Source organism: Nestor notabilis, unplaced genomic scaffold (genome assembly GCF_000696875.1).
Source record: "Nestor notabilis isolate BGI_N333 unplaced genomic scaffold, ASM69687v1 scaffold8277, whole genome shotgun sequence".
Lineage (NCBI taxonomy): Eukaryota > Metazoa > Chordata > Aves > Psittaciformes > Psittacidae > Nestor > Nestor notabilis.
Genome location: NW_009935073.1, coordinates 420 through 14,027, shown reverse-complemented (window position 1 = coordinate 14,027; position 13,608 = coordinate 420). Strand labels below are relative to the sequence as shown.

The 13,608-nt window shown below is 41.6% G+C and overlaps 1 protein-coding gene across 1 annotated transcript in view; it reads right to left on the bottom strand.

Annotated features, from left to right (window-relative positions):
• Positions 1–11,958, bottom strand: part of WRN (Werner syndrome, RecQ helicase-like) — a 38,476-nt gene extending 26,518 nt beyond the window's left edge. The window contains exons 1-7 of the mRNA XM_010017642.1: positions 11,930–11,958; positions 11,175–11,290; positions 9,121–9,236; positions 7,490–7,635; positions 4,642–4,790; positions 2,138–2,287; positions 261–333 (exon numbers count right to left, since the gene is read on the bottom strand). Coding sequence (XP_010015944.1) covers positions 261–333; positions 2,138–2,287; positions 4,642–4,790; positions 7,490–7,635; positions 9,121–9,236; positions 11,175–11,282 — 742 coding nt within the window. The 5' untranslated portion in view covers positions 11,283–11,290; positions 11,930–11,958. The remainder of the gene's footprint in view (positions 1–260; positions 334–2,137; positions 2,288–4,641; positions 4,791–7,489; positions 7,636–9,120; positions 9,237–11,174; positions 11,291–11,929) is intronic.
• Positions 11,959–13,608: the final 1,650 nt, after the last annotated feature.

Here is a 13,608-nt window from a genome sequence, read left to right as displayed (position 1 = left end):
CAGGAATTCTTACCACCTCTGTATACAGCAGAAATAAACAACATAGCAAGACTGCATTCCTACATGATGGTGGAACATACATAGTATGGTAACCTGGGACATCTGAGAACCTTTACAGTCTGTTCTCTCTCTGAAAGCAATCACCAAGAAACCAGACAATCCTAACAAAGATACTATGAAAAAAATCTGTTGGCAAATAGAATAATAGAATATTTCACTGTACATTGAATAAACTCCTTATGCTTGGATGTATAATTTACCTCTTCCTCCACAAGGTAGCATCTGGTCACTGTTATTCATATTTTTCAGTTTTTCATAAATGATAAAACCAGCCTGAAAAATAAAGGGAAAAAATATCACTCAGTACTCAGCAGAGAAACACTATCTTAGACAAAGCAGAAACAATAATCAAGAATTAATAGAGCAAAATGTGGCTTGAATACATTGTGAAAATCCAATCCCGATTTGTTGGCACATGCCGTACAACCACTGATGGTCTGCCTTACTGCACTGTTCATCACAACCAGGTAATGCTTTACAGAATGCCTCACAAAAGGCCTGACTTGGGATCCACACCACAGCAGAAACTCTACCTAGACTCCAGCACAGTTATTTTACCAAGTTAGCTGCAAACAGAGAGCTTCAAGTACTCAGCTCCTGGTTTCACCATCTGCTTCACTTTATTGAGATTTAATGTAGTGCTCCAAGAGAATAGCTATGAACCTACTAAGATAGATTCTGTGTGCTTAATATTTCCCTTGATATGAATAGTAAGTTCTAACAGGAAAATGCAGCCTAAAGCCAGTAAAGAGCTAATTAGGCTACACATGTTAACGAGAGCATCTTAAAGAGGGAAGAAACAAGCCACTGCCTTGTGTTTTCCCAAGAGGCTCCAAGAAGCAGGCCAGCTGAACAGACCATAGCAAGAAAGAGGCACTGCCTCAAAAAGTGCTGGTTACAGCAGCTGCACCAGGCAATAGAGTTCCTTTATTTACTGGGTTGGGTCTTAACAGGTGCTAAACCCTCCACAGCTCGAAAGTCAAAACTAGAAAATATGCAGTGTTTCCTGAGTCAGAACAAAAACCAGAGACCACTGGCCCACTTTCCTTCTACTATCTAACCTCAACACAGAAATAAAAGCCTGCAGGAAAAGGATGCTCTTTCTGAAACTGAAGCAGCAGATGCTTCTACAGAGCTACATAAATCCTTATCCAACTACATTACTCTCTCTGGTAATCCATACTGTGGTTCTGCTGCATTAGCCACCAGAGAAGACAGTATTTCTTTCAAGTTGCTTATTAATTTTATCTCACCTATTCCATTTAGAAGGATTTTGATTCATAAGCTGCTCAAGAAAGATGAGCAAAGCCCCCAGCAGAAAACACAGCCAAAATTGCTAACCAGCTACAGTTCATACTTGCAGACAAGGGAACCAAAAAAGTAATTACCCACTCTCCACTTCCATAAGTAATTATTGTACTTAAAATACACACCAGACATGTTACATCTACATGGAATAATCACACTGTGAGCATTTAGGCTTTCTCCATACAGATACATACAAAATTCACCCAATGGCTCCATCAAAACTCACTTCCCTAAAGCGATAACTTGAAACTCCTCAGGCTGATTGTTGGTGCCTGGGTAACTTGGCACATTCAAGGCACAGCAGAACTTCCAGGAGCATTGCCTCCTGAAAAAACTTAAATACAAAGGCAAATCTTGGAACACCATGAAACAGAGGCAAGGACCTCACAGGAAGTCCAAGGGTGCTGTGGAATGAGGTTTCTTTCTTCCATCTACATTCAATTTTCTATGTGAAGTGTTCATCACAATATCCTCTTTAAGTGACACAGGTAATAAGACAGGTTAGTCTAGGTATGAGCAGCACCATCTTCAACAGAGAAGATATTACGACACTCAGGATGAACACTGAGGTTTAAAAACTTGAGACAAGAAACTGGACAGCAACATATCTGGTGGCATTTCCACCTTTAAGCATCCCATATCCACAGCAGACCTCATGGTCTTCTTACGTTCACTATGTTCTGCAGCAGAAAGCTATTAAAAACTGCAGCTAACAGCACATTAGAGAAGACTTCACATGGGTAGAACAGTGATCTCCCCTTGTACGTACATAGGCATCTGTGGCTGCATACAATTTTTGCTCCTCATTGAGTGGAAACTCCTTCCAGTTGCTACAGCGGACAGACTTATTCTTCAAAAGCTGCTTGCCAAAAAGGTGTTTTACCAGACCATTTAGACTCCAGATCTCCTTACACCTCAGCTGGGGAAAGAAAACAAACAAACAAAAGGACTTGTTTAAGAGAGGAAGCAATTGACCTGACAGAATGTATTCCTCAAATCAGTAAAGTATACTTAATCCCTCATTAGAAGCAAAGAGCTCTAGGTTAGTCAGCACAAACTAGTTTCTGAGAGCAGTAACTGTTTCTCCAAGCTCAAATCTTTTCTCCTCACATTAAAAGGTAATTTAGCCATTTGAAAGCTGTACTTCCCTGCCCTGAAACTGTATTGCTAAACGGCACAGCTACATTATCAAGCTATAATCAAGGATAGATTGCATTAGGGCGAGGTGAGTCCACACAATGTGAGGTGGTACTGTCATGCTACCAAAAATATCTGTACAATGTCATCTCCAGTTGATAAAGCCATAGACTTAAACAGTAACCCCTCTCTCTTCCAGGATTTTTCTATTATTTGCCTTTCAAATCAGAGAAATTCCATATCCAACACTAGGAAATTATTTAATATAAACACTGGAATATTCAAGTCTTCCTGTAAGTGTTTTGTCATCTTCTGCAAGTCTGAAACCAAGCACAAGCCAGAGCGTGCCATTTAGACCATGCTAACCACTACTCAGCATGCTGGGAAGCAGCAGTGCATCAGAAGTCTCTAGAAGTCACCCCACCACACTACTGTTTTCAATTGCTTTTGTAATCATACTTGTCATTGACAGTTGCTACATGCTGTTGTCTTAACAGCCAGTTTGGGAACCTTCCCTTCAGACCCTGAGGATTCAGAACTCACAGGCACAGCTTTCCACTATTCCAGCTTGCAAGTAGTTGCAAAACATGCAGAACTGCAGCAATATCAGCTCATCCCTTTAAACCTAGTATAAAAAAAAAAAATCCCAAGAACTGTTCATTTTAGGTTCCCCAAGCCCTTCCCCCTGCATTGTGCCATTATGTATAAACCTATTTTGTTCTTTCAGGCTTCTCTTTCAAGTCTATTTTTGGTTTGTTTTCTCCTTAGCAGAAGATCACATTGCTTATCTTCATAACAAATTATCCTGGAGTTGGACACTGGGATTAAAGAGGGTGGGGGAAGTGAACTGAGGAAACACCTAGTCTGAAAAGAAACAGCTCCTATTGCTCGAGCAGAACAGTTTAATTTGTACAACTCCCAAGCCACTACAAATGGAAGCTCCAGGTTTCAATTTCAGTTTCAACTCCAGTGTTCATAAGGAGAGCACTGCCCCAAATGCTTATAATATATCACATGGCTATGATTTCATTACATAAGGTACATAAAGCACATAACAGAGAACGGTATAAGTAGTGTCATTTCTGGGCAGAAATCTCTCCTCCACCAGGAAGCTACAACTGTTGCTACCATCCTACCAAACAAAATATGCACAGAAGGAAAGGAAAGTGCAGAGAAAGGCCAAGTACAGATGAGGAAAAGCCTTGCATATACAAAAAGAAAAGCTTTAAGGAACATGTTAGAAATAAGTATGGCAGTGTGATTTGGAAGGTAATGAACCTTTTGCTCACTTCCTTATTAAGATGGCATTGTAACACCCTACATCAAATGCTACCTAACCAAAATCCAACTAATATGAAAAATTCAGGGTGCATCAAATGCAACACGACTTCTAAACAACAGGTCATCAGGCTCTGGAAACTGCACCCACATGAGAGCAGAGGCAACACCAACTTCAGAGTTGTGACAAGCCTATGAAAGATATTTCATAGAATCACAGCAGGGTTTGGTTTGGAAAGGACCTTAAAGATCATCCAACGCTAACGCCCTGCCACAGTCAGGGACACCTTCCACTAGTCCAGGTTGCTCAAAGCCCCGTCCAGCATATTTCTAGGGCTCTAGCTTATGTAGTCAACAACTCTACATGAAGGACTTGAAGGAAGACGTTGGTGCTTGAAGGACTTGAAGGACCACCAAGCAAGCCATGGCACAAGGGCTGCCTCCCTCTGAACAGACACCAGTCCTTCACTGCCTCTGCAGCATTTCTTGCATCTTAAAGGTTCAGCCATTGCTGGGACAAGCACACCATTGCCAGTAGAGCCCTGACTAGACGCATTCTAGTACTAAGGAGTAAAGAAAATACATCTGCAGTTGAATTACCTTGTAAACATGAGAGGTGAACAGACAAGAGACAAATGTTCAGTAACAACTAACTCACTGAAAGACAGTACTCGGTTCTGTGGAATTCCTTGAGAGTTCTTTACAAACTTATTTTATGTAAGTTACAACACATCTCTGCTTTATTCTACAGAACATGTTTGCGATTAGCATTGAATTCCATTATGAAGCCAAGGAAGCCTCCTTTTGTGTAGCACAATAAAAAGATCCCTCCCACAACAAGAGAGTTTTAAGTTTTACTTTCTCATTTGCAACGTCAGCCAGCTCCACAAAGCTCTTCAGTTTGATTTCAAAGTCACTCATCAGCTTCCATTGATCTCCCTCAACTCCTACGCCAACCTTTTTAATTGTTTCATCTTCGAGCAGTCTTTTGAGTCCCTTGGGAAAACCTAAAAATAGATGAAGCCCAAACATGAGAAACTAAATATGGGAAGATGCCAAAAAGTCTAAAGGAAATGACAAAATCCTAGCACAAGAGCCATCTGCAAAAAACTCTGCTTTTAGAGGAAAAGCCCCAAAGTTGCACTGTTTATGTGGCTGTTTGCACTCCAGAATGACTGCAAAACCAAATGGTTGCAACGTATCATCTGCAGACAAGCAGAAATGAGACATTTGAAACATGCAAATTCATTCTGCATCTGAAAATAAATCAATAAGAAATTTTACAACCTTGTTTTGTCTTAGTGATCACTAAATCACATTACAAGAAGGCAACCTCTAACTGAGAAAGACTTCAATTCACAGGTTTGGATGCTCATGAAACCAAACATAACATAACCTTAGTTTTACACAGAATTCCTTCCAGTTTTTTGCTATTTCTCATTCCTGGGAAACAGTTTAAACCATAAGCATGGGAAATGACCAGGAAAACAGATTCTGTGAGACAGCCAGTGCTAACACCGGGATGGTTCAACAATAGCATTTGTAAAACAGAACTGGCTATGCAGATCCTCTGCCAAGCCCAGACAAATTTTCTCTTTCTTGTAAGAAAGAAAAATATTCATGGATGTACACAGATGCTAAGTATTACATTTTGATTTATCCCTAACTCATGGCACCACAATCCTGAATGAAAGGATGTTTTCAAGTTTACAGGACTGAATAAAAGCATGTACCTCTCATATCTGGCTTTCTACAGGAGGTAACAACCACAGACCCTTCATATATGAACCAAAACAGCCTTTTTCTCCCCACTGTGTTTGATTCCATTTAAAATTACGAATATCTTAAATACATACCTTGAAGAACCCATAGCTGAATACCCTGAATGAGTCTCAAGTGTAATTCTAGTACCCTCAAACACATAGTACTTAATATCTGGCTTGGTTCTCATTTCAAATTTCACCTTTTCAGTACTGTAATATGTATTTATATACTTCAACAATCGCTTTGCATGGCTGATTTTATTTTTCACATGACTATCTCCACACTTTCATGGCCACCACTGACACACAATAGAGACATCTTTGCAACTATAGCCACAATCAGCTGTGCTGTGGACTGTGAAGTTGCAGGCCCAATTCAAAAATTAGAAAATTACTCCTTTGTGGAGGAGACAGACACTTGAGGTGACTAAAAGCTTGCAACATACGCAGCTGACTTAGTGAATAAAGGATTTTCACCTAAGAATATAATCATGAAAACCTTCAAGGATGGCAACTTCCCAGCAGAGGGCTTGTTCCCCATTTCTACCACCTAATTTCTAAAAAAGTGACTGTATGAACTAAACAAGTCTAAGTTCCAGAACCATACAGAGATTAAACTCTGACAAACAGGCCGTATTTTCTTACAAGTCTGTAAGAAAAAGAATAAGACATGGAAAATTATCAAGAATCTTCCTGATAAATATATGCAGTTTTTTTCCTTTATACACAGTTCAAAAACTCTCCACTGTCTTCTTCCTGCAGAAAGAAGCATTTCTTCTCCATTCCCCCCAAAAATGGTAGGTATTATCCAAGTGGCTAATCCTGCCAACATCCATGTTTCTGTAGATCAAATACATTCTGCATAATAAGCAGAAATTGGCTACGGTTCCTGCAAAAAGGTTGACATCTCCATTCAAAATACATCTCCCATTGGCAAGAGTAGAAATTTCAGGAAATTATTCAGGAGGAGACACCATCTTCTGCTATAACACACAGTAGCCCGCATGCAGCCGTACTCAGCATTGACACACAAACATCTTCAACTTACAGAATCAAAAGCATTTCAGCTCTTGATGATTCTTCCTCTCTTAGCTTCCTTTCCTCAAATCTTTCTCTTTTGTGCCTTTTGTACCTTTCTGCCTCCTGGATTGAATAGCCTCCAGCAATTAAATTTTCCACCCCATTTGCTATAAATGACAACGGATTGAACACCAACATTAAAACTATCGCCATTATAGCTCAGCATGCACACCCCAGGGAAATCAGAGACATCTTGCAGGCATAGTTTCAATCTAACATTCAAACCAAAGGTTATAAAATTGCAGCCTCCTTCCCTCATTCCCATATTCCCTATTTGGAAGCTTTTATTCACATCCATAATGAATTCAGACTCCAGTGAGCACAAACCCCTTCTCTTCCCACAGCTGCATCCCACCAGGTATCTGGTGTTCTTTCTGACAGTTAATGTCACAAAATGCAGGTATTAGGAACAAACCAGCACAATGGCCATCGTGTTTGAGGGGTTTTATTATTAAAGTGAAATTAAGAAACACAGCCTGCTATATTTAGGTTCCATGTTTATTTTGACACTAAACAGAAAGCTCGTTCTATAAGCAGGGAATTAAATTTTTAAAGCTAAATTCAAATCTTCTTTCCCAAAGAGAAAACTAATCTTCAAGTAACATCATTTTGCCCTGTTCAGACCCTAAGACACTGCATGCCAGCACACAGGGCAAGACTTGGGCTAAGATCCACTTGATGTACATCGGCAATACTCAAAGAATAAATCCATTTATTACAGGCAGGAAAGAGAAGGATGGATTTTTACTATCCAGCATAGCATGAAATATTGGCTATTGCTCAAAGGTTAAGTTCAAACTTAATCAGAGCAAACAGAAGGCAACTCATGACCTAACAAATAAGAAAGAAAGAAAATACAGTACCTGACATGGAAGAGATGTGGAACAAGTAACACTTCTCCTCAGATATACATATCTGGATTACAGCTATTTTGGCCATTTTTCCTTTAGTATATGATGGTGGCCATTCAATATCAAATCCAACAGCAGCCCCATCTGATAAACTTTGCCTAAAAAGAAACAGATACTCTTCACATATAACTGTTTTTCTATCAGTATTTAAACTATTAGGCTTAAATCATCTTACACAAAAAGCAACTAAGAGCCGGCATATCCCCTTTCATATGTACAGGACACAGAAACCATTATTAAAATCAAGACCATAAGATCTGTTTTTTTTTGCTGGTCCCAAAAGCTTCAAGAAACCTCAAACCTTAGCAGATCTTATCACATGCATGCAGTAGCATAGCAAGCTGTGGCAGGTTGACCAGGGCTGGACAACAGGCGCCTCCCTAAGCCACTTTAGTACTTCCCTCCTGAGCTGGACAGGGGAGAGGAAATATAATGAAAGGCTCATGGGTTGAGATAAGGACAGGGAGGGATCACTCGCCAATTACCATCATGGACAAAACAGACTTGACTTGGGGAAATTAGTTTACTTAATCACCAAGCAAATCAGAGTAGGATAATGAGAAATAAAAGCAAACCTTGGCACATCTTTCTCCCACCCTTTCTTCTGCCTGCGCTCAACTTCACTCTCAAATTCTCTACCTCCTCCCCACCAGTGGCACAGGGGGAGGGGAAATGAGGGTTGCAGTCAGTTCATCACACAGTGTCTCTGCATTCCTTCCTCCACAGGGGAGGACTCCTTACACTCTGCTCTTGCTCCAGGATGGGGTACCTCCCACAGGAGACAGTTCTTCATGAACTTCTCCAACGTGAGTCCTTCCCACAGGCTGCAGGTCTTCATGAATGCCCCAGCTGCCTTCCATGGATGCAGTCCTTCAGGAACAGACTGCTCCACTGTAGGCCCCTCCCATGGGGTACAGGTGGAAATCTGCTCCAGTGCCTGGAGCATCTCCTCTGCCCCTTCTTCACTGACCTTGGTTTCTGCAGAGCTGTTTCTCTCACATATTCTCACTCCTTGCTCTGGCTGCAGTTGTGCCGTTTTCTTTCCCCCCCTCTCCTAAATTATTTATCACAGAGGTGCTATCACCATCACTGATGGGCTCGGCCTTGGCCAGCAGCAGGTCCATCTTGGAACCAGCTAGCATTTGCTCCATCAGACACAAAGAAAGCTTCTAGCAGCTTCTCACAGGAGCCGCCCACTACCAAAACCTTGCCATGCAAACCCAATACACAAGCCTCAGTTAACAGCCAGATACAAAAGGTGGAGTAATTTATGCTCCCTTGAAAGTTTATTCTTTATCTAACCCACTGCACTAAAAGGCAGGGAATAATAATTTGCATCATTAATATACTATCTTTTATTGACACATATAGTCCCCCAGTTATGAATTAACGCATACACTCGACTTACAGCTCATACTTCTTTTATTGACACATATAGACCCCAGTTATGAATTAACACATACACTTGACTTACAGCTCATACTTCCCCATGCTATCCATACTGTGGATAGGAAACAGCAGGATACTTGGAAAGGAAACAGCACTGAAAAACCACGAAGAAAAAGTGAGTAAGAGATTATCACCTGATATCTTCTGAGAGGAGGGAACAGTCACTGACTTCATAGCTGTACACAACAGAGCCACGGAACTCTAGGAATGGCAGCCCATCTTCCAAAACACTCCTCTGAAAAGCAGACTTCTGTTGAACAACATTTGGAAGAGGCTCAGTTACTGGCCACACTGAAGCATCAGCATTGCAAATGCTGCATCCTGTGTCCCAACAATGCTGGTATCAGTGGTTCCCAAAACCTTGGAGCAGAACTGTGCTCCACACACAGGGGCAGCAGCACTGTCAATTGACAAATGTTTATAAAAACATTTGGGTCCATGCCCCAATTTCTTTGCTTAGCTCCAAGCACCGAGACTGAAATCCTGCAGGCTGAGTTTTTACCTCAATTACTTTTGTTGTATTCTTCCCACAAAAGAGATTTGGTAGCTTTCCAAGAACAATGTTAGGGAAAAGAAGCATTTTAGATAGTGTCAAAAGAAACCTTAACACTATTTCAAATGCTGTAGTGCTTGCACACCCCTCATTTGAAGAAAAATATTGAAAATGGGCAATAACTTATATAATTTTTAAAGTCATTCAAATCTGGTCGGGCTAAAATCCTCCCCACATCTCCATTTCAGTACACCTGTATAAAATAGCTCAGTTCCCCCATTTCCTTGGTCCCACATTTCAGCAAGCCCACTTCACTTAACCCTGTCAGATATTGTGTGTGAGGAACTTCACAAAGCTCTACATAAACTCCACAGATTTAAAACTATCTGAAGGACTTAAAAGGACCAGTGTCCTCCATCGGCTGATGACTACTGGCTTACAAACTAAAGCTTTAAGCACACAAGTAAGGTGAAATGTAACACTCCAGTTAGTTCGCATTTTTCCCCCCTTTCAGAAGGGTATTTACTAAAAGTTAGACTGGTAAAACTTACTTGAACTGCAGAACTTCTTTCTGATGGTTTACCTGCCTGAAAAAACTTAAGGTTGGTTCAAAATACACAGTAAATTACAATGCCAGTAATACCAAATGTGGGTAAGTATGCCATATTAACACTTAAAAACCAACATGTTGTCAATCTAAAGGGGCCACAATAGACAAAAGAGGTTCTAATACGGTTTCTGAAAGAAGTTGCTTGGAAGCGGGAGATTCTGGAACAAAAGCAGTGCTGATTTTACTCTTGCACAATAACACATTCCCTCCAGTTAATAAGCGGTCAAAGTTTAATCAAAACCCTTCCTCAAATTGCTGGTTGAGGCAGGGTGCCATGGTACACTGCTGTACCACAGCACACAGAAGTCATCCTGGTTAACTGACATGGCAATATCCACACTACTAATTTTTAACTGCTGCTCTATACAGCTGAGTCAGTTTTCTACTTGTTAGAGCAGTTTCAGATGTTACAGATGAAGGGTGTCGCTTCTGCTGTGAAGTTTTATACCAAAACTGCTCTTATATGCAGGAAAAAATGCATCCAATGACATGTTAACATTCTTGGAACACCAGAATTTGGCATAATCTTTATGATCAGTTAATTCTTCTGACACCTCTGAGCTGCAGAGCCTTCCAAAACACTGCACACGTGCAAGCGCAGAAAGCCAGAGGGCCTTTCCAGAACAAATCTGCCTGCCAGGCTGCAACTTGAGGTTGCTACATTTTGAGCTCTCTGATTATGTAGATAACCTCCCCCCCGCTCCAGTCCTTCCAGGTGTACAGCCCACCACACTGCGTGAGCAACACATGAAAAGCTCCATTATACTTGGGAGGTTTTGACACTGAAATTCAAGTTTGTCAGGAATAAATTTCTACAGAGCTAAGAGCAACAGCCTTCAGTCAATACATGATATTTTAATTAGAAAAAAAGACTTTAGTGAGGTCATTCAACCAGTAACTGAGGAGCTAATTATAATTATAATTCATAGAACAAAACAGCTGTAACCATTCAGAAATGGCAGAGGCACAGGTATAACTACATGCCTGTGCTCCAATGTAGTTTTATTACAGTGTGCATCAATAAAGTTTGCCCTGTGTTAAGTCAATAAAGTAATAAACCAAGTTTCCCCCATGCGATGACATACCTTTTTATCACCCAAAACTTCCTCCTGACTTTGGGTAAGCATCCACTGAGGATATTTGTTCTGCAGGCTAGTAGTTGGCAAACCCATTTTATTCATTTTTTTCCACATTCATGTTACTTCAACATAAAAATAAGAACAAAAAAGAATGGTCAGTTTGTACAGAGACAAGCTGTTATTATCATCAGGCCAGAACAAGGTGATGGAAGTTCACTACCTTGAACTTATAAGGGTTTGTGCACAAGAACAGACATTTACAGAGCTGCTCACATTGAACATCAAAGGACTTTTAGGCATTATATTCTTGTTCACATGTCAGTAAGAAAATAAGGTAAAAAAACCCACAAAATACAGGAAAAACCTCTTAAAGTCCTATGGGAAAATGAATTGAGTCTGTTTCTGTGAAGAGCAGCGACTTGGAACAGAACAGTATACCTACTGCCATCTCTGGTCAACACAGCCCTCACTACCTAGGCAAACTGATGCGGTGGTTTAGGTAACAGCACAGGAACCAGCCATCTAAAACCCCCAACCCAAACCAGGCACTATCAGACTCACAAGCATCACCGCAAGACATCCACTGCCTACACAGGACCTCAGAGCTGCAAACCCTCAACCAAGGTAAGGAAAACCATGCAGAATTTCTAGGGAAAACTACAACCAAATAAGGCCCATGCTGCTAAGCTCTTTGGCATAGACTGGATGATGGCTGAGGTTGCTTAGGAATTTGCCAGCCCTTGATTCAAACCAAGCAGAGCTGAGCAGAGACAGCTTATTCCCATGGCATCAGCGAGCAGGGTACATTCCCTAGAAAGGGAAGGCGCTCCATACAGATGCTGTAAGTTTAAAGAAAGAGATTTAAGTTAGGAAGATAGGCTGTTAGTAACACCAGGAGATTTTCAGCCTTGATGACTAGGGCTTACTTTCAGGGAAGTGGAGCAGAATTTCCAAGTTGTGAGCAAACAATGACCAGATTAGAGCTGTTCCAGCTTCTCCCCAGAGTACTTCTAGCACAACTTAGAAATCCCACTGGAGATTCAAACAGGTCACAAAGAAATTTCTCATCCTGCTTCCTCCCACTAGTCCCCAGGTGCTCAACACACCTCAACAAAAAATTCAGGGTACATACATATATACTATGTATGTATGTTCTTAGCAGTATATTTTTACTGTATGCAAGAACATACATACTTTCCAGTTGCACTTCCTCACCAAGAAGCAGGGTCCAAATCATAGGCAAACCATGCTGTTTCAGTTCTTCAGTTCCCAAACTACTTTTTGATGTTTTCATTGATTATCTACAGTAGGCAGAAGGCTTCCTTTGGTTATCTGTCCACTTGTGCAGTAGCATAATGAACTATTACCTCAAAAACCACATTAAAAAAGCATTTTAATACTAAAAACAGTCACAAAAGAGCCACTAGAAAGATGCCTGAAGTAGGAACGCTGTTCTTGGGAGCTGCGATTACCGTAAATTACACAAACCAGCAGAGAAACTACAAAAGGTGGGACATGGCTTGAAGCAAACTGGTCTAGTGGAAGGTGTCCCTGCCCACAGCAGAGTGTTGAAGTGGGTGATCTTAAGGTTCTTCCCATCCAGACCACTCTAGGATTCTACAAACAGGACAGGACATCCTACAGCACACACCCCACCATGTTTGTCACAAAACCAGCTAAATGCCCCAGGGCGCCTTCAGCAGCAATGCCTCTCACCATGGCATCACCCACCTCACCGGTGTTACACCAATAACTTCCACTTACAAGTATAAGACCTGCCCTGAGCTGACACCAGGATCCCCCAGGACAGCAGGCAGCACAGATGGAGCCACAGGAAAGCCTTCACACAGGGTCAAAACACCTACTTTCCTCATGGGAATTTCTTCTGCACCCCACTGCCCGTCACCTAGAATCAAAGAATCAACTAGGTTGGAAAGACCTTTAAAATGATCAAGTTAATCATTATCCCAGCACTACCAAGGCCACCACTAAACCATGTCACTGAGGGCCTTATCTACACGGTTTGTAAACACTTCCAGGGACGGCCACTCCACCATTCCCTGGGAAACCTATTCCAGTACCCGATTACCCTCTTGGTGAAGAAATTGTTCCTAATCTCCAATCTAAACCTCCCCTGGCGCAGCTTGAGGCCATTTCCCCTTATCCTGTCACTTGTTATTTGGGAGACCGACCCCACCTCATGACAACCTCCTTTCAGGTAGTTGTAGAGAGCGATAAGGTCTCCCCTGAGCCTTCTCTTCTCCAGACTAACACCCCTCCACCCCAATTCCCTCAGCCGTTCCATATCAGACTTGTGCTCCAGACCCTTCACCAGCTCCACTGCCCTTCTCTGGACCCGCTCCAGCACCTCAATGTCTTTGGGCGCACACCCAGGGAACCCTCTCAGGGGGCGGCTTGTACCCTTGGGGGACTCCCCGCC